This window comes from Lonchura striata, chromosome 2 (assembly GCF_046129695.1).
Source record: "Lonchura striata isolate bLonStr1 chromosome 2, bLonStr1.mat, whole genome shotgun sequence".
NCBI lineage: Eukaryota > Metazoa > Chordata > Aves > Passeriformes > Estrildidae > Lonchura > Lonchura striata.
Genome location: NC_134604.1, coordinates 31,027,166 through 31,045,766, shown reverse-complemented (window position 1 = coordinate 31,045,766; position 18,601 = coordinate 31,027,166). Strand labels below are relative to the sequence as shown.

At 38.2% G+C, this 18,601-nt stretch overlaps 1 protein-coding gene across 1 annotated transcript in view; it reads left to right on the top strand.

Annotated features, from left to right (window-relative positions):
* The window catches only part of TULP3 (TUB like protein 3), a 32,093-nt gene extending 15,452 nt beyond the window's left edge, over positions 1 to 16,641 (top strand). Inside the window, exons 3-11 of the mRNA XM_021548904.2 lie at positions 2,458 to 2,620; positions 4,403 to 4,579; positions 6,623 to 6,753; positions 8,538 to 8,735; positions 9,248 to 9,360; positions 9,750 to 9,864; positions 11,782 to 11,880; positions 13,736 to 13,907; positions 14,492 to 16,641. Of these exons, the coding sequence (XP_021404579.1) occupies positions 2,458 to 2,620; positions 4,403 to 4,579; positions 6,623 to 6,753; positions 8,538 to 8,735; positions 9,248 to 9,360; positions 9,750 to 9,864; positions 11,782 to 11,880; positions 13,736 to 13,907; positions 14,492 to 14,625 (1,302 nt within the window). The 3' untranslated portion in view covers positions 14,626 to 16,641. The remainder of the gene's footprint in view (positions 1 to 2,457; positions 2,621 to 4,402; positions 4,580 to 6,622; positions 6,754 to 8,537; positions 8,736 to 9,247; positions 9,361 to 9,749; positions 9,865 to 11,781; positions 11,881 to 13,735; positions 13,908 to 14,491) is intronic.
* Positions 16,642 to 18,601: the final 1,960 nt, after the last annotated feature.

The window sequence follows — 18,601 nt, the reverse complement described above, 5'->3', positions numbered from 1 at the left end:
GTTCTGATGTTATGGTTTTATTAGGTGTTTCTGGAGATATTTAATGCATGGAGCGCACAAAATCTCAAGCAAATAATGATAATTAGTATTTGTTATTTATTTAATGGGTTGTGTGTTCTGGTGTCCTGTTTATGAACTATCTACATTTTATGTAATAATACTATATGGATTTTTACTGTAACACAGAGCTGGAGGAAAAGGCTAATTAGTAGACAAAATGCAACAAAATACCCATTTCCTTTTCCTACTTCCTTAGTGGAATACAGCCGGGAATACATGGTACTGAAGGGCAGGCTGCTCTGCCACCTTATGGAGGGAAAATGAACTACTGTTTGCGGTCCTGACAGTGGACTTGCACATATTTTTTCCATCTCAGTACGCAAAGTAGTAAAGAGAAGCCTTTAAGAAAAATTTAAGTTACTATCAAGTTTTGTCAGTTTGCTTATCCTTGGTTCTTGCAAGAAAGGAAAATCAGTCACATCCACCAGCAGTAAACTGTGTTTTAATATAAGCTGATCCTGTTGTTGGTGAGTCCAAGAAAGCCTCTGATGTAACACTGTATAAGAATAATAATTACAATTTAGACTGGTGAGCAGTGAAATGTTTAAAAAGAGCTTATCTAATAGAATAATCCATTAAATAACTCTTGAAATTACTATATCCTGTGTTGATCCCAAATTCAATTTGCATTCTAACAGTAGCTGTATATTTTCTTATTTTCTTACTGCCTTTAGGTTGTGTCTGTTTTGCAGGGATTTTTGGGTTTTGGGGTTTTTTTTTGCCTGTCTGTCAAGTAGAGAAGCTTTGACAACAATTTTTCTCAAATCCTTATTCTCAGCAGAATGTTTTGATTGTTGTTTTTCTTCTTTCCTTTGGAGAATTATAAACTATTATGACATTTTTTTTGCCTTTCCTCAGCTTTAATTTAAAAAATGAACAACCAACACAAACCGATGTAAATGCTTCTCAAAGGTCTGACTACCTTCCTAGAAATCACATCTGTAATTAATTTTCTAGAATTTGACTTTACTGCTTATTTTTCTTTTTTTATTCTAGACAAATGTGGTAATCTCTTTGCAATTCTGTGTAATTTTTGCTCTGCAGGATAATCTTGAAAATAATTCTGCAGTAGCAAACACTACCTGTATTGCGTTCCAGTCTTCAAAGGGGAATTCTGAATTTAAATTTAAAAAGTAATTTTGTTTCAAGGTATTTGTTTTTGTTTGATTGTTTATTGTATTTGAGGTTTTGTATGTTTGGTTTTGTTTGGGTTCTGGTGGTTGTGTTTTTGGTTTTGCGTGTTTTTTTTTTTCTTTTAGATAAGTGAAAAAAACAGAATAAAGAATCATAGGCCTTGTTATGTTGGAATTCCTCAGGGAGAAGTTGCCTGAGAAGCTAATCTCACTTGAGATAAAAAGACTAATAGCGGAGGGAAAAACCAACAAGAGAAAAAGAATAACGAGAGAGAAGAGGGCTCCAAAAATGTCTGTGTCTCAAGTGGATTGAATTGTTGGAACTGATGAATTGTTTATCTGGTGGTGCATCGAGACTGAAAATAATTTGATGGAGAAATGGTTTCTGTCGTCAAAAACAGTTTTAATGGGTGTTCAGGTACATAAAGGACAGCCATGGATAAACTGCATTTACTGTAAGGAGCCTGCATGTTGTATGCATAATGATGCACAATATTAGAATATTATTTTTCCTTCTTCATGCATCACCTTTGTTTTTAAGGACTAAGCATGTCTGTCTTTAAAATGGCACCATGCCCCTTTTTGCCTTGATTTAAGTCTAGAAGTTGTTTCTCTTCTCATTTAGTAGGAAATCTTAAGTATCAAATGTATATGTATCTTGGAGAAATAACATTTTAATTTTTAGCATTTGGACTTAACAGTTTTTTCTTCTCAGTCCTGAAGTATATGGAAAAAATTTGCAAGGTAGATAAAATTTCTTTTTAGTTTGTCATTCCAATTTTAATTACTTTTATTTATTTATTTATTTTATTTATCTTTACACTTTAAGTCCCTCTCTTTATCTCTCAGCATTGGTTTCTGGGAACTATTTGCTTTAAGTTTTCTCTACAGGGTGATAGCTTTTGAAATAAAAACCTTCTCCTTTGCAAGTCCTGACTGTTTCATATGGGATTATGGATGACTACTGAAATTGTCTATTTGTGTCTATTATGGATTGCTGCAATTGAGACTGGATAAAAGGATTTGACAAGAAAATAAGGAGGTGTCTATGTCAACCTCTCGTGGAGAATCAAAGTCAGTATCTCACTCCAAAAGTGCGGTGATGTCTGTGTGTAGGATTTTTGTAAGAGCTTGCAAGAATATTTCAGGTTTATTTGACATTCTCATCAGGGATATGTATATCACTGTCAGTGGCTGAGGTGTGGATTCTGCCTCTCTAGATGTGGTTACTGATCTCTGTTTCCTGCTTTTCTTTATTTCACAGAGAGCCCTTCTAGAGAAGAAGCAGAGGAAGAAACGCCTCGATCCGTTGATGGTGCAGCCAAATCCTGAGGCTAAGCCACGCAGGTCAAAGCCCAAAGGGTGCGAGGAGCAGACTCCTTTAGTAGAAACGCCTACCCCTGTCCACAGTGATGTTGTTTTACATGGTAAATAATCAACCTGATTGCAGCAGGGTTCTCCAAAATCCCAGTGTATGCATTATGCCACAGATGGGTGATTACATTGCTGTGGTAGGGGTCAAGTGGTAAGATTGATTACATAATTTTCTATATACAAAAGTTGAATTATAGTACAGTATGGTTGAGCAATACTAAACTGTGGAAAGCAAGCAAAAACCTCACCTTGATTTTTTGATAGCTGTAAATCTTCATCTGCCCTTGAATAATCTCTCCCTTGGGTTAGGCTAGAAGAACTGTAGAAATGGGCTGGCAACTTCTTTAATGGTGAGGACATACAAATCCAAAGTAAAAAAATCTTCTAAAGCTGTAAGATAAAGAAAATAATTCAGTAGTGACTACTTGTATGGTGTTTCCTTATGGTGTCATGACATACTCCACCTCAAGATTGCATATGACTGAATGATAAAGTGGAGAAAGCAAACAAAAACTGCTGTGAATACTGTGTTAGGCTCTTGATGTTTTTTAACTCATCTGTAGGGCTTTATTGAGACAACTGAAACATGACAGGCTATAGTGATCCACAAAGTCACAAGCATAGAGTACTATCAGGGCCAAAGGCAATAACTTGGTGGCCTCAAAACATTGCAGGAAAATAGGGACCATTGTTTTAGGAGTGAAAAGAAATGGAGTAGTGAGAGCCTTAGGACTCTAATGTCACAAGGAGATAAAAAGAGCAGCAATTAAATCCTTACATTCTAGTGGAAGTGGCAGGAAGTTGTTTATGAGAGCCAGGATCCCATCAGCTTATCAAGAAAGTAATGGGAAACATTCTAAGGCTTTGAGATGTGTGCTATTGCAGGAGTTCGTAATACAAATATTGTATTGATAGCAAATGAATATGCACAGTAGAATTTTAAACCTCCAAACAAGGGGTGTTACCTGGTTTGAAGGTTGGAACTATGTAATCTCTTCTCTCTTGAATATTTTTCTTATTCTCTAGATGCTTTTCAGGATCACAGGATGGGAAGGAAAGTGGTGATGTTTATGGTAGCGTTTCTATGTTTAAAATCAGGTGTAAGAAAGTTCATGTTAAAAGACACTTCGAAGTCAAGATGAGAATGAGATAGGATAGCTATAACTTTTAAGGTGCAAGTCTTCAGTAAGTAAACATGTCAGAAATGCAATGCCTAGTTAAAGCAGTAGAGTTTTAAGAAGCGAAAGAGTGGGAAAACAAGAAATCCAAAGCTGGAGCTACACTTAGGTATTACGTGCTACATATTAGGTCTTACGCCAGACCCTGACATCAAAATGCTGCCATCAAGTGTGGTGCACAGCTGTGTTGTATGATTTAAACATGGAAATTTCATTCTAACAAAAAGATAGAGGTTTATGGCTGTAGATACTTTTATCAAATTGTGATACACCAATTATGGTGTTCACTGTACTCACTGGCATAGGAGCAAACAAACAACGTGAAGGGAAAGAAAATAAGGGCGATGTCTATAAATAAATTGGAAACTATCAATCTGCATGACAAATACAACTTGTTTTAATTGCTTAAGCCCTTGTAAAAAGCATTGCATTTAAATAGGGAGAAACTGATAACTGATATGTTTAAAGTAATAGGCAGTCTGTTCCAGAGCCAGGCCTGACTCCTCCTAGGCCTTCCAAAAAAAAAATTGAACAAGTATATTTCAGTACTTTAAAGAGATGCTAGAAGAAGGGAAGATGAAAAGAGCCACCATCCTGGGATGCATCTTTGGCTATAAAAAAATAGATGTTGGAATTTTGTTTCATTTTGGCCTGCAGGCATTGATGGACCAGCTGCTTTCCTGAAATCAGATGTGCAGGATTTGGGGACCAAGCTCCAAACTCTCTCTGTTGGATCTACCAAACCAGAAGACAATGCAGATAAGGAAAATGATGGAGAGGCTGTAACAGATACAGAAAGCAAGCCAGATCTACAAGAAATATTACAGAAGCGGGGTAAGAGTTAATTATGGGTAAATGTCTTTTTTGGGGCTCGTCTACTTTTATAACTTTATTTCATTAAATAAAATGGCATTAAAAATGAGGAATCATGAAACAAATGTCTGTAGGATATCACTTAAAAGAGTTACTAGATTCTACAGCATATGGAAGTACAGGGCTGCAGTTCCTTTTCCTGATATTTGAACCATACCAGCTATATTTTAAGGGTTTCTCAATGTGCTGTATAATTTCTGGTCTTTCCAAGGAAATTGCTGACAAAATGCTATACCACATTTTGCTAACGTTTGGGGTGTTTTTATTCCAGATATGTTATATCTTGATAAGGTGCTTGAATATTTTCACAACAGCAGGAACCTTCAGTAAATGCCATGATTTGACTCTTTAGGAGACTAACAGGAAAGGTGTTTTTTTCTGAGTCAGAGGCTGTCACAGTCAATGGTTTTCGAGTTATATATTCAATAGTTATATCCCATTGAGTAATTTCCTAGTGGAGTGTCAAGCTCTGTCTGCCAAGTATCTTAAGTTGCTGCCAGTACTACAGGAAACTTTTTTTTTGTGGTATGCAGCCTAAGCACTTTGCAGTAAAATAATGTCTAGTGTTTAATTTAGTATACAGCTTCTTTTTATTTCACAGAGCTTGTCTCCCAGAATGTTTCCAGTACACTGCATGTATTGAGGTACTATCACATTCAGAGGTATTGTCATCCACTTTTTAGATGGCACAGCTGCTTACCTACAGATAGCAACATTACACAAGAGTTAGAAAAGGAAAGAGGAGAGAATATCCAGTAACTTCAGGGGAAATTAGTGGAGGTAGAATATAAACAGTGAATTTTGAAATTGGCTGGAGTACCAGGGTCAACGCCTTTCCTCTTCCTAAACGTCCCTTGGGAAGTTTACTGACAGGTTGTTAAGACTGGATTTTTCTGTTTTATCTGAGACTTCCAGCAGTGCCCCTTCTCTGCAGTGCCATGTCAGAGCATTGTTATATGTTCTCAGAAAATAATTCAGTTAAGCAGGCTGTGTTCACTGTCTGTAACACTTTAGATACATTTTCTTTCTACAGCCAAATTAAAGGAAAGAATCACAGAGCAAAATCTTGGATGCACAGAATCAATTTGGTTGGAAAAGACCTTTGAGGTCATTGAGTCCAACCTATGACCTAACACCACCTTGTCACCTAGACAATGGCACTAAGTACCACATCCAGTCTTTCCTTAAATACCCCCAGGGTCAGTGACTCCACCACCTCCCTGGGCAGCTCTTTCCAACTCCCAGTCACCCCTTCTGTGAAGAACTTCTTCCTAATGACCAGTTGATGATACTGTTCCAAGTGGAGGGACATACCAAATAGTAATGTGTACAGAACCTCTTCATAAATGTCTTTATCCAGAGTTATTTTAGTTATATTCCCACAGTAATCTCTACATGACTGTGCTTAGGTTAAGATTAAATAAATCCTGAAATTTCTCAGTCTGTGCTTCAGTTTTAGAAATCAAGTCATTATTAGTATTTATGGACCAGACTGATGTAAGAACGGAGGGGCTCTTACTGAAAAATTGACATACCCTGTTTCAGGGACAAGACTGAGGGAAAATGGTAAAGAATGTAAACTGTAAAGTCCTATCCAATTTATAGGATAAGTTTCAGCAGATTGATCGGGATTTCCTTTTATGGTTGTTCTTAAGACACGGAGGACTTTTCTGCGTGAAAATATGCAAAATTAATTCAATGACAACATAAACTAAGCAATATGTTATGTCATGGAATATCATATTAATAAAGGCCTGACAGCTGCTTAATCATCTGCACAGTGACTGCTGCAAAATATCAGTAGGAGTTATAATTACAAGGCTCAGGAAGAGATACAGCACATGAAAAAAATCAGCAGTTGAATCAGAAATTAAGAATTATCAGTTGAAAAAGCAGAAATTAAGAATGTGAATAGGTATTCAAGAGCCATACATTAATTAATGATGCCATGAACTTGTGACACCTTCTTTCAGAGATAACATGCTTTATCCTGTATTCTGACAGGAATTTCAGGCAGTTTGAATTTTGATGAGGAGGACACAGAAGAGGAGGAAGCTAGTAAGAGACCAGTATCTCATTCACCATACCCTGAATCTGAGAGGCCTAGTTCTGCATCCAGCGAGAAATCTTTTGCAGTAAGTGTCTTGAAATCCTTTTCTTATAAGCACTGGGCACGTGCCTGATTTTAGTGATAACCCCTGGAGCACTGGATTAAAATACAGTAGCTTCAAGTACAGTAGCCAGCAATATTATTCCCTGAAAGCAGAGTAAGGTCAAGATTGTCAGGCTAACTGACTGAAGGGACATTGAGTTAAACATAAAGACTTAGCAATGATCAGAGGAACAATTGTGGGTGGAGGATCCCAGGCAGCCTAATCAGTGAATATGGGAACACAGTGAGTCAGCACTGTCACCCCTAAAGGAGACAGACTGGGCCATTGTCTCTGCAAAATTCACCAAAATGACTCAGAGAAGCTTTGAAATGCCATGCAAACATAGGAGAGATTTCTTCCTGAAGGTTTGTAGCATTTATTGTGGGATGCAAAGAGAAACAGAATTTTGGAATGGAACAGAGAATGCCGGATTGGACAAAGATCATGTGGGATGTTTAGGGGAAGAAACTTAAGAGGGAAAAGAAGGGTATCAAGATGGATCAGGGAGTAATAAGCATGGGAAGAGAGGGATTAAAGGGGGGTAAAAGGCATCAGATATGCATAAACAACTGCAGAACAATATGATTGTCTGCCCAAGCCTTGTGCCTTGATTACTTCAGCATGTCCCATTCTCTTCTGAAGTGCCACTTCTGTTTCTCATGTGAATGTGTTTGTGTGTGTCTGTGTGATACACATACTTGCATACATACATATGTTGCCAAATTATGTGCTGGGCTTGCCAGTGTGTTGTAAGAGACCAGCATCAGGAAGACACAGGGTCTGAGATAGCTCAGACCACACAAGGACCATGGGGTTTGAGCATGGATGCTGGACACCCTTCAAAGTCCATGCTGTGGGAGACCCACCTGAGTGTATTTGTGAGGTGACTGATGCCCTGCACTAGTAGGGGAGTAGTGCAAGAGGTCTGGGTGTCAGCTTCTTGGGAGACTGGGCTGTGGGTGCAAAGTGCTGGAGATACAGGGTGGTGGGTGCTGGAGGGGGGGAAGGGATGAGACCCTCCAGTGAATTTCAAGTCTGTGTATGTATCTCTGTGCTATTCACTCAATTTTCTTACTGAATGTAGCTGGGAATGCGGATAAACCTGCAACTTCATCTTGAAGGCCCAGTCAAAGAGGAATCTCTTGGGTGCTACAATTCACAGGATTCAGCTACCTCTAAAAAAAATTAATTTAATGACCTGTACCATATTTCCATTAGAATTTTAATTCCTTTGATTACTCTATGTATACTGACTACGCACATTGTTCTAAGGCTCTTCCAACATTTAGTTGATACGGTTCCACCAGCAGCTTACTCCATTTCTGCTATTGTTCTGAACCAACATAATCTCAGAACTCATTTCATTCACAAAATCCCAGCCTGTCTTACTGCAGCATCCATCAGTTCTGCTTTATCCTTCTGTTTTATTTTCCTCAGTGGTTGAAGTTCTAAAAGCAAAGAGGTTCTTTGCTTAGAATATTTACAGCATCTCATCCTATTTCTCCCTTTCTAGCAAATCACTCACGTCTGCTTAATGGGTACTTTTTCTCTTTTCCTCTTGGAGACTTAGTCTTTCCTCAGAAAGAGCAGGTAAAACCTTCAGCTGCTTTCTTCTGAGGAAATACAGATGGTATCTTGCTTAACCTTCCTTTCCTCAGTATCTTCTGGAGACATGATACTTTGTTTCAACAAAACACTATTTTCTTGTGGAATACCAGAGTCACTGATCTGATATTAATTTGCTAATATGATGCTTCTTCCCATAGGAAACAGGTGCTTCCTGTAGTCCATCACCTCAGGCAGATGCACAGCTGGGAGAAGTAGAGAACTTGGAGGATTTTGCATTGCGCCCTGCACCCCGTGGAATTAGTGTCAAGTGTCGAATCACTAGAGATAAAAAGGGAATGGACAGGGGGCTCTTCCCTACTTACTACATGCATCTGGAAAGGGATGACAACAAAAAGGTACTGGAAGCAGCACATATTATCTTGGCTATTGTGCTTCTGCCAAAAAATATTTTTAGTACAACGGAGAGCTTTTGGTAGGAAACCAGTAGCTGAGGACAGCCATCATCCACATGAGGACAGCTTATATTTGGCCAAGGTACCAAGGAGGGAATTAGCACAGGATTAGGACTGTATTGTGGTTTAGAATCTATAATACAGTAAAAGATGAAATTGAAAAAGAATAAAAATATTCAATGTTAAAAAAGAGCAGGAAGACTGAGTTGCTCCAGAAGAAAAGGAAGGAAGACTAGAAAGGACAGGTACATTTTAAATCTAGACTGCAAGTGAGCTGATGGAGGGATAGGATTTCAGGCTGGGCACTTTGGAAGAGAACAAAATTGTGGAGACAGTAATACTAGCACAGAACAAAAAAGGGAGTGCATACGGGAAATGGAGAGATAACAGTTTGGATAGCAATGCCTCTGCATTCTTGCAAAGCATCAGTCTTGATCAAAGTTTTGTTTTTCCAGACATTCCTTCTTGCAGGGAGAAAAAGAAAGAAGAGCAAAACATCCAATTACCTCATATCAGTTGATCCAACTGATTTATCTCGGAAAGGGGAAAGTTTCATTGGAAAACTCAGGTGAGAACCACAGATGAAAACTGTAGACAGTTGAGATAAGATTTTAATTTTAATTGAGTTGTGGTTATGACTGGCAATCTGGTTTAAATTCAAAGAGAATAAACTTGCATTGTTCTGCTCCATGTAATCTGTATTCACTTGGGTTGGCAGCCTTCTTCAGCATTACCATTCACTGTGGCAACTCAGAGGAGAAACTGTCTAGATGCTTCTCCAGGATAGGTTACAGGCTCACATGGGCACGTCACAGAAGCTCCTTACTGAGCTGGCAGCAGGAAGATTCATATGGCAAGATATGTGTGTTTTTGCTGTGTTGTACAAATACTTTCAGAAGATGACAAAACTTTCTACTAATGCCTCTCTTTCTGTGTTTTTCCATAACCTGACATTAGGTCCAACCTCATGGGAACAAAATTTACAGTCTATGACCATGGTGTTAACCCAGTCAAGGCACAAAGTTTAGTGGAAAAGGCTCATACAAGACAGGAGCTCGCAGCTATTTGTTATGTAAGTACTGCCTCTCCCTTTTTGCCCCTTTCTTTGTGCCTGGTTACCGAGGAAACACAGCTTGCAAAATCATGCTGCTGCCAGCCTCTTCCACTTAATTTTGGAACCAAGTGACCAATTGCAACCAGATACAACAAGAGGCAGAGGCCTCACAGATAAATTCTTAAAAATTTAATGAAAAAAAAAAAAACCCAACCAATGTCAGGAGTGGGAGAAACACCTAAACTAACATTCTTATGACCTTCTTATCTGGCCTATTCTGTGTGTGGCCAGTCACACATGCTTTACATGAAGCCAGTCACAGCATGAACTGCCTCTAGCCCAGCTGGCATCTGGTAGACCCAGAGAAGGAACTGGAAGTACTCTGTGAAATAGAATTTGGTTCTGCAAAAACTAAGGCATTTTGAGAGCTAGGAGGGAGCTGGTATTATTTCAGTAGCAGCTTGTTTGGTGGCAAGGATGTGGTTCCAGGGTAAATTGTGATTTACTCTAGCTCTGTTATAGAGATGTTCTTCTGCTCTTGTGAATTACCTCAGTACAGGATTCAGAGTAAGGAGGCACTTGTGGAGACTACAGAATTACATGAGAGTTCTCATGTCACATTGTTGTGTATTCCAGTCCTACAGTTTGAGTAAAATTTGAGGTTCTCTACGAGACAATTGCTGTGAAGTGTAAGGATTTTTATTTTTCTCACAGGTGTTTTTATTTTTCTTACAGAAGCTTAAAGATGCATTAGCCTACTGGAGCAGCATCTTGATTTTTTGCTTTTGCTCTTCATCTTAATGGCACTTGGGAAGAAATTGATGTGATAATTCCAGTACTTGCCTGTTTACAGAAGTAATACTAGATATTTTCTTTGTATATAGTATTCTTCAGTTTCCTACCTAGCTGGACACAGCAAGGTGTTAGAATGAACACAGACAGTTAATATAAAGTCAGCTTTTCAGAATTCTAAGCTTTTATCTATAAGGAGTTTGTAAAGTTTAAATATGAATAAAATCAGTACCCTCATTCTTTCATGTGCCCCTGTATTTTTTGAAGTGACAGAGGTTTCGACTCCAAATACCTTTGTATGTGTCTGCAAAATGCATTAATGTGTTAGAAGAAGCTGTATCACTTCTGTCAATCAATTCAGTACTTCTAAAAGATTCTGGCTTTTAACTGGTCCTTGAGAATTTTAAAGGTTATCACGGATATTGTTACAGGACACTTTAAATGGACCCTTGGATTGTGGCAGATACTGTTAAATGAATGGTTTGAGAATACCAGGACTTTTTTCCATTACTTTTTGTACTCAATCCACTTGGAGCAGTCTCCTTCAGTAGTCTGGAAAAATCTGTTTAGGATTGAAGCTTGGATAGTTGCTGAATACTTCCCTTCCTGGGTTTATTCTTAAACGTTTATAAAACAGTATGATTTGAGAGAATATTGTAGGTGTGTTCTTAAACACAAATAACAGCATCTGAAGAAAAATGTCATTCATTGTTCAGAAACATTTAGACTAACTGGTGATATACAGACAACATAGAATCAGGTGAAAGATATTTTGCCCTTTGCCATAGTTAAAGCTTGTTCACTAGCAATGTTTCGACACATTACTGCCTCAGGTGCAAACAGCCTATGCCTGGAAATTGCACTTGTATAATTTTGTTGTAAATGTTTTAGTGGGTAAGAAATACACTCCAAATTAGTTAATACCATGCATATCTCCTAACACTGTTCTTTAAATGAGAAAAGGCAAGATAGCAGTTCTCAGTAATTAAACAAAGTTGCAAATAGATAACTGCTGCTACAGTTGTACCCAGCAAAATTCTAATAACTAGTACAAATGGTGATACAAGTTCAGTTTTGCTGTCTTTCCTTCTCTGAGGTGAAGTGTCTCATTTACTGAAAATAATGGCTTTCCTTGTCTTTCAGGAAACTAATATCTTAGGATTTAAGGGTCCCAGAAAAATGTCTGTGATCATTCCAGGAATGAACATGAATCATAAGCGAATTCCAATCCGTCCACGAAATGTGAGTTATGAAGTTTGGTCATGTTTCAGATTGGAGGAAGAAGTTAAAACTTCCTTGTTGGGGTGTGGGTGTTGCTGACAGTCAGGGCTTTTAGGGGTCAGGGCTTTAGCAAGTCTCCTGGAGAATAAATATGTCGCCCAAATATGTTGATTAACTTGTTCTTGCCTTCTACCTAATCTGTAGCTTTCTGAATAGTATTTGTATCCTTATGGGTCCTTTGGTCAGTCTGAATATGATTTACTTATCTCTCCATTGTTGCTGTTGCACCTACAAGCTGTCCTCATGTTGGGACCCTGTTGTGCCGAGGGCTGGATGAACACTGGACATGCCTGCTTCTCTCAGGAGCTCACATTCTTAGCCAGGATGTGGATTGCAACAGATAGGCAATAGACAGATAAGGTACTGCTGGTACAATAGCAAGGGAATAAATACATTTTTGATCACAATGCTGTTAGCCTTTTTGTAGGAGTAGCAGAAAAGAAGGATTCTTGAAGGAGAAGGAGGGACAAGGAGCAGATGGAGTTTTGTTGTGACTGTTTAGTGAGGATTGCTCATAGATATGAGAGGCATTAGATCTACAAGCTTACAGAACAGTATCTGAAGGTATGTTAAGGTGTGTGGTGAAAATTGATAGGTTCCCTTAATGTGGATTTTATGTTTGGTGAGAGAAGACCAAAAGGCAGAAAGAAGAGGTACCAACTGAAAGGCGTGGTCAGTGTTTTAAGCTGGAAAATGGTATTTGCAGCCATGTTGAGAGTAGGAAAAGAACATGTTTCCTGAGGTCAGAGGAAAAAAAAAAAATCTTCAAGAATGGAGATAGAGAGTCATGAGAGCCCAGAAAATAGATTTAATTCTTCTGAATGGTCAGAAAAATTGTATCTGGAAGTGCTCATTTATTAATTGTCTTTCAATTGGTGTCCTATTAGTACAGTAATGGTTCCACGGCCCTGCCTTAAATTTTCTCGCCTAAATCTAGATGCACTTAGTTGGTGCCAGTTCTCAGGGGTTTGTTTTGCATTTTTAAAAAATAAATAAGATAAAAAGTAACTAAACTTAACAGGAAGTTTTATTTAGGTTATCCTCAAAAATCTGCTATGGTATCTTTGTACAATACTGAAGCACGTTCTATAGCCATATGAGTCAGACCTCCACAACAGGTTGTTTTCTGAGCATTTTTTCTTATTAGTACCTTAAGCTTAGACTCTTCAGAGTTTTTACATGTATAGCTTTGATTTCATTTGTTGCAGAACTTTTAAAATTAAATCATATGTCATGTTTCACTACAGCCTGAATCTCCTTGTAATTCATTGTTTGCCAAATTTTAAATGCTGGTTTGCTTCCTCTTCGTATCTTTTTGGTTTTATTTCTCTCTGGTTTTCATACTGAGCATCACTCACTTAACCTTACATTCTACTGCAGCCTTTGGACTTTCTACTGAAGCACCTCAGGGCCTGGCACTGTGCAGTTAATTGTAGATTATTTTATTTTATTTCAAAGTTTACAATGTTAGAAATGGAAACTGGATGCAACAGGATCAGAGAAAGATTATGAGACTCAGAAGGGATTCATGCCAGCAGGATGGCAATTATCTGTGGATTCTGAATTGCTCTCTTTCCTGTACACACACTTCCTTCCCTATCACTCTTTTTACTTTATTGAAAAGGAATGCTTGGACTGGGAATCTATAAAAGTATCTTCCTGGTACTGGCAGAAAGTATTCAGTAGGACTGTTTAAATTATGTCATTGTGTTTCATTAAACAGGGAATAAAGTGACAGAGTGCACACACAAGAGAGGTGGTACTCAGAGGCAGAGCCATTCCAAATCTGACAAATATATTTCTTTCTTCTGAACAGGAGCATGAGGGTCTGCTGTCAAAATGGCAAAACAAAAATTTAGAGAACCTCATTGAGTTGCACAACAAGGCTCCAGTCTGGAATGATGATACTCAATCCTATGTTTTGAACTTCCATGGGAGGGTCACTCAGGCCTCAGTGAAGAACTTCCAGATTGTCCATGACAATGACCGTAAGAGTCTGGTGGAGAGTGTGTAGGACTTACTTAAACAGGGAGAACCTAATTTATTTTATGAGGGTTGGGAGGAATAGGACATCCTCCCTAGAGAAAGGAAACTGGGTAAAGGAAGCTAGCTCAGGATTACTGGGGATTTCTGAACTGTCAGGAAAATTATATAAGATCTCCTTTTTCTCAGGGGTGGGTGCAGATTCTGCTGTCCATAACTGCAGCAAAAGAGGGGGCAAATGAAAGCTTCCTGAAGTGAAAGAAAAGGTTTAATACAGCACCTTCAGGCTAGCAAAAGAATGGTTTGAAGTTTGATTCTGAGAAGAAAAGTAATTTCTAGAATAGCACAGTCACTCAAGAGGACAGATGCAAGGCCAGTCTTGTGAGAAAGGATGGATACACCAACTACATATATTTGGGACTGGTGGAACTGGCAGATGTGGGGGGGGTTGTGGTTGGGGTGTTTGTTGGTTTTTTTTGTTTTTTTGTTCTGGGGTTTTGTTTGTTTGTTTGGGTTTTTGTTGTTGTGGTTTATTTTTTCTTTTGCTTCACTGTGAAACTGTTCATCTCTGAATATCTTTTCTCCCCAGCTGACTACATCGTGATGCAGTTTGGTCGTGTAGCAGAAGATGTGTTCACTCTGGACTATAATTACCCTCTCTGTGCTCTTCAGGCCTTTGCTATTGGACTCTCCAGCTTTGATAGTAAATTGGTTTGTGAATGAGGGACAACAGACATAAAACATGGAACTCACTCCCATCCCTACATCCTGTAGGAGTTCCAGGTTCCAATGAAGAGCATATTGGAAGGGAAATGGAGGATAGACTTGTGCAGGCTTATTAGAAAACCAGTTTCAGCCTTCAGAGCATTGTGGGAGTTGACAGCAGACCACCTTGGGAGCAGCCTCTGTATGGATTGTGGAAGAACAAGAAATCTAGGTGATGTTTCTGTCATTGGTGTTGAGTCTGCTTTTAGAATCCTGTTTACAGATGCTGCATGAGAGTAGTCTAAGCCCACTTATTGGAACTCCTTGCACCTAGGATTGGAAAAATAATGGCTAAATGTTCATTTACCTTGAAGCTTCCACAAAGCCTGGGAGATGATGCTACTCAAGAGTTCCTAATCAAACGAATTCAGAAAAAAAGAGAAGAGCTGGAATAAGACATTGGCTCTAATACAACACTTTTACTCTGTGGAATGATTGTCTGCTAAGACTAATACTCCATTTCCCTTTCAGTATTCTAATTTTTCTCCATCCCTTGACAGTCTTTTTACCAAAAGAAGAACAATCAAATCTCAAACACTCCCTTTTCAGTGGCTGATATTATATTCATTGCTACTTCTGTTACTTCTAACCATGTGCAAAATGAGACTGAATAGATGATAGAATCTGGCTGAATTTGGCAGAAGATAGTATTGTAACAATATACAGTACCACTTCTGAAAAGCAGTATTCTGGTTGGTTGACTCTAGACTGTAAACTGATGAGAAATATTTTTTAATTATGCCGTTGTTCATGAAATTTGCTACACTTTTAGGTATAAGCTTGTGACCAATTTTATTTTTTTTAATGTGAGATTATCTCAAGGCATGACATATTAAAGTAGATTTTTTATAAACAATTTTAACCTGCCTATAAGAAGGAGTTACCTCAAAAAGAGATTACAGGTATTTTCAAATGCATCAGTAAGTTTAATGTAATTTTACCACAAGGCTTTGCAATGTGTCCTTCCAATGTTCCATTTTTAATACTGGATGTACAGTATGGAGACTGTGTCACAGCATGGAACACTTGATTCATGTGGCCTTAACTCACCAGAGTGGATTGCAACATAGTGTGGCCTGTGTACTGAAGCACAGAACAGTTACTGTCTTGCCTGCTTCTTGCCTATTACCCATATTCACAATGGTTTGGAGAAGTGTGGCCCTCTACTGAGACAAGAGTTAGGTGTTCTCCAGCTTTGGATATTGTCCTTGTCAGTAGACTAACTCTGTTTCAAACTGCAAAGAGCAGATATATTGCTTTTGGTCTCTGGAGTCTTTGCAGCGGTAAGGTATCACTTGCGCTTTCAAATTAACAAAACTTTGTGAAGACGTTTTCTGATACAGCCAGAAAGAATAATGATTGTAATCATGAATAAACACTGTATTTAACTGTAAAATATGAATTGAGGCTGAGAAGTCCTTGTATTTTTCAGATGAGCATTTTTCAGTAGCTGCTGAGATATTTCCTTGAGATGATTTTGCCAGTAAAGCAGTCCATGAAGAGAACTTGAATGCTGATGGATCTGTTTTGTGCCTTCCTGCTCAGCAGGTTGAGGATGAGACCTAGCCGTGTTTTCCAGCTGTGCTCTTCTGAAATCTTGGCTGATGGTCCTGCATTCCCTCTGCCCATCCAGGAAAATAAGTCAGTTTGTGTACCTGTCTGATTATTTTTCTGACTAGGAATGTGTGAAAGAAATTGCCTTATGTTATTTTGGGGTGATCTGAAGGTAGGATGCTAATTTCTGATTCAAGATGATTTTTTGTGTGCTCAGAAAGCATCCTTTTACTTAATTAGCCTTGTCAGCAGTGACTCTTCAAGCTATTTCTTGACATCAAATGATCACATCACAGCCTCTCAGTAAAATTACACAGATAGATGAACTGATTCAGTCATCTTTATCAGATACTATTTTACATTAATTGTATTTATAACTTTTATATCTAAATGAAAATAAACTAATTTATATATTGAAAAGTCTTTAATTCTAAATTATTCTTTTTAGAATTGTCACTTGTGGGTGTATTTTGTTCCTTCTCTGTGACATATTACCTCAGTGTCTTTCTATCTTCTTGAATATAATCTGTCTTCTTACTCTTTTCCTTTCTAATTCTCAGTTCACTTTCTTTGTGGTGTTGGGTATTTTTCCCATACACTTGGAAATCTGGGAATAAATGTAAGGGTAATCTCTCTAATACTTTTACTCCTTCCTTCCCCAATATTATCAGGTATTACACTATAGTTCTTGGTTTCTATTTGATTATTTAAGCTAGTTCAATTTCTCTGCCCCATGTTTTTAATGTTTTTCCCAGCATCCAGCTAGGGCATTTGAGACAGTCCTTACTGCATTTTCCCACCTTCCATCTGAACCTATTCAACTGTTGAAGCACATGAACATGTTTTTTTTTCTGAATCAGATCGTGAAGTCATACAAGGCTAGGAAGAACACCAAGTTGAAGTGGTTATATTTTCCTATTTCCACTGAGAGATGTATGAACCTCAGTAAGAGGAGATATGATGGATCTGATAATCAGAAACTGGCACAGCTCTCAACATGTAAGCCCTATTCTTCAAGCAGCTCTGTTTTTTCCACTATTTCCATCTGAGCCAAATTAGTCTTAGAGGGGAGAGAAAAGTGGGAAACATGACTGGACATTTGTTTTTAACACAGCAGTATTAGTTGCATATATGCAAATGTAACATGCTAGAAATGCCACAGAGATCTTAAAGAAGCATATTAAATGGTTAAGTTGGATTCCTAAAGGCAAGCCTAGCAGATGGAAATGGCTCCTAGGCTGCTATAGGCTCTTGGGCTTACAAACATAAAAGAGAGTGAATGATTTATTGTGTTTTTAGGGCGGTCTCACTCTCATTGAAATTTTGCTGCTGAATTTGGTAGCAGTAGGACAGGAGGCTTTGCTGCTGTTAGCATAATTCTTATACTAATAATTAATTAGTGTGTTTCTCTACTTGGTGGAATTAACAGCTCTGTAAATCTCTTGGGGGACATTGAATTAGGTTTCCTGTTCCTGGTACAGAAGACAAGCAAACCTTTCCCTGTTACTTACAAGTTAAGAGTTTGTGTGTAGTCCTGTGAAACACACCTGTGGACAGATTCCTTCTTTTGCAGAGTCAGGAATCTCATCTTTGCCACCAGATCAAACTCTTGTACCAAACTGCAGTTTGGAACTAGTTCAGAATTAAGAAAGTCCCTTTAGTAATCCTAGGACCAAGAAATTTTGCTCAGCGTACTGTTGTGAAAAAGAGTGGAAAAGCAACACTGATGTGTAAGGGCTCCCTTACTAATAGGGAAAACAGCTGGCTCCCACTGTGAGGTGACAACAATTGAAAGCTCTTCCAGGAAAGAAGGCAGAGATCCTGCACCAGTGTTAACTCTTGTATCTTTTGAACTGTACACTCTATAGTTTCTTTTCTTCTTGCATCCCTTAAGGTGTTCTAGATTGAATTATTATTTCCTCACTGGAAGCTGGAGGTCACTTCTTCTGTGCCAAAATGGAAGAAAAATCCAGAAGCAAACTAACTTCTCCAGCATGCTTTAAGGTAAAGGCTATGGTAACCATAACCTGCTCTGGAAATTTAACATTCGATTTAGAGAATACATAAATGAGTTAATATATTCCAGAGGCTGAAATTTTTGATAATTTAATTTGATTCAATTAACATCTCCATACAAGGCGACCCATTGCACTGTCTGCAACAAAACAACTGAAATTTTGGTGAAAACAAAGGATTTTTTTCTTAAGCCTAATTGAATTGAGCCCTTTATTTATTATAGGGAAAGCAATACTAATTTACTTGGGGAGGGGAAAGGGCTTTATTTTAAAATTGCAGAAGAAAATCATTCTGATAGAGTACAAATAGGGTTGGGGAATTAATCTGATGTTTGTCCAACTCTCAGCTTTCTGTTCTAAGCAGA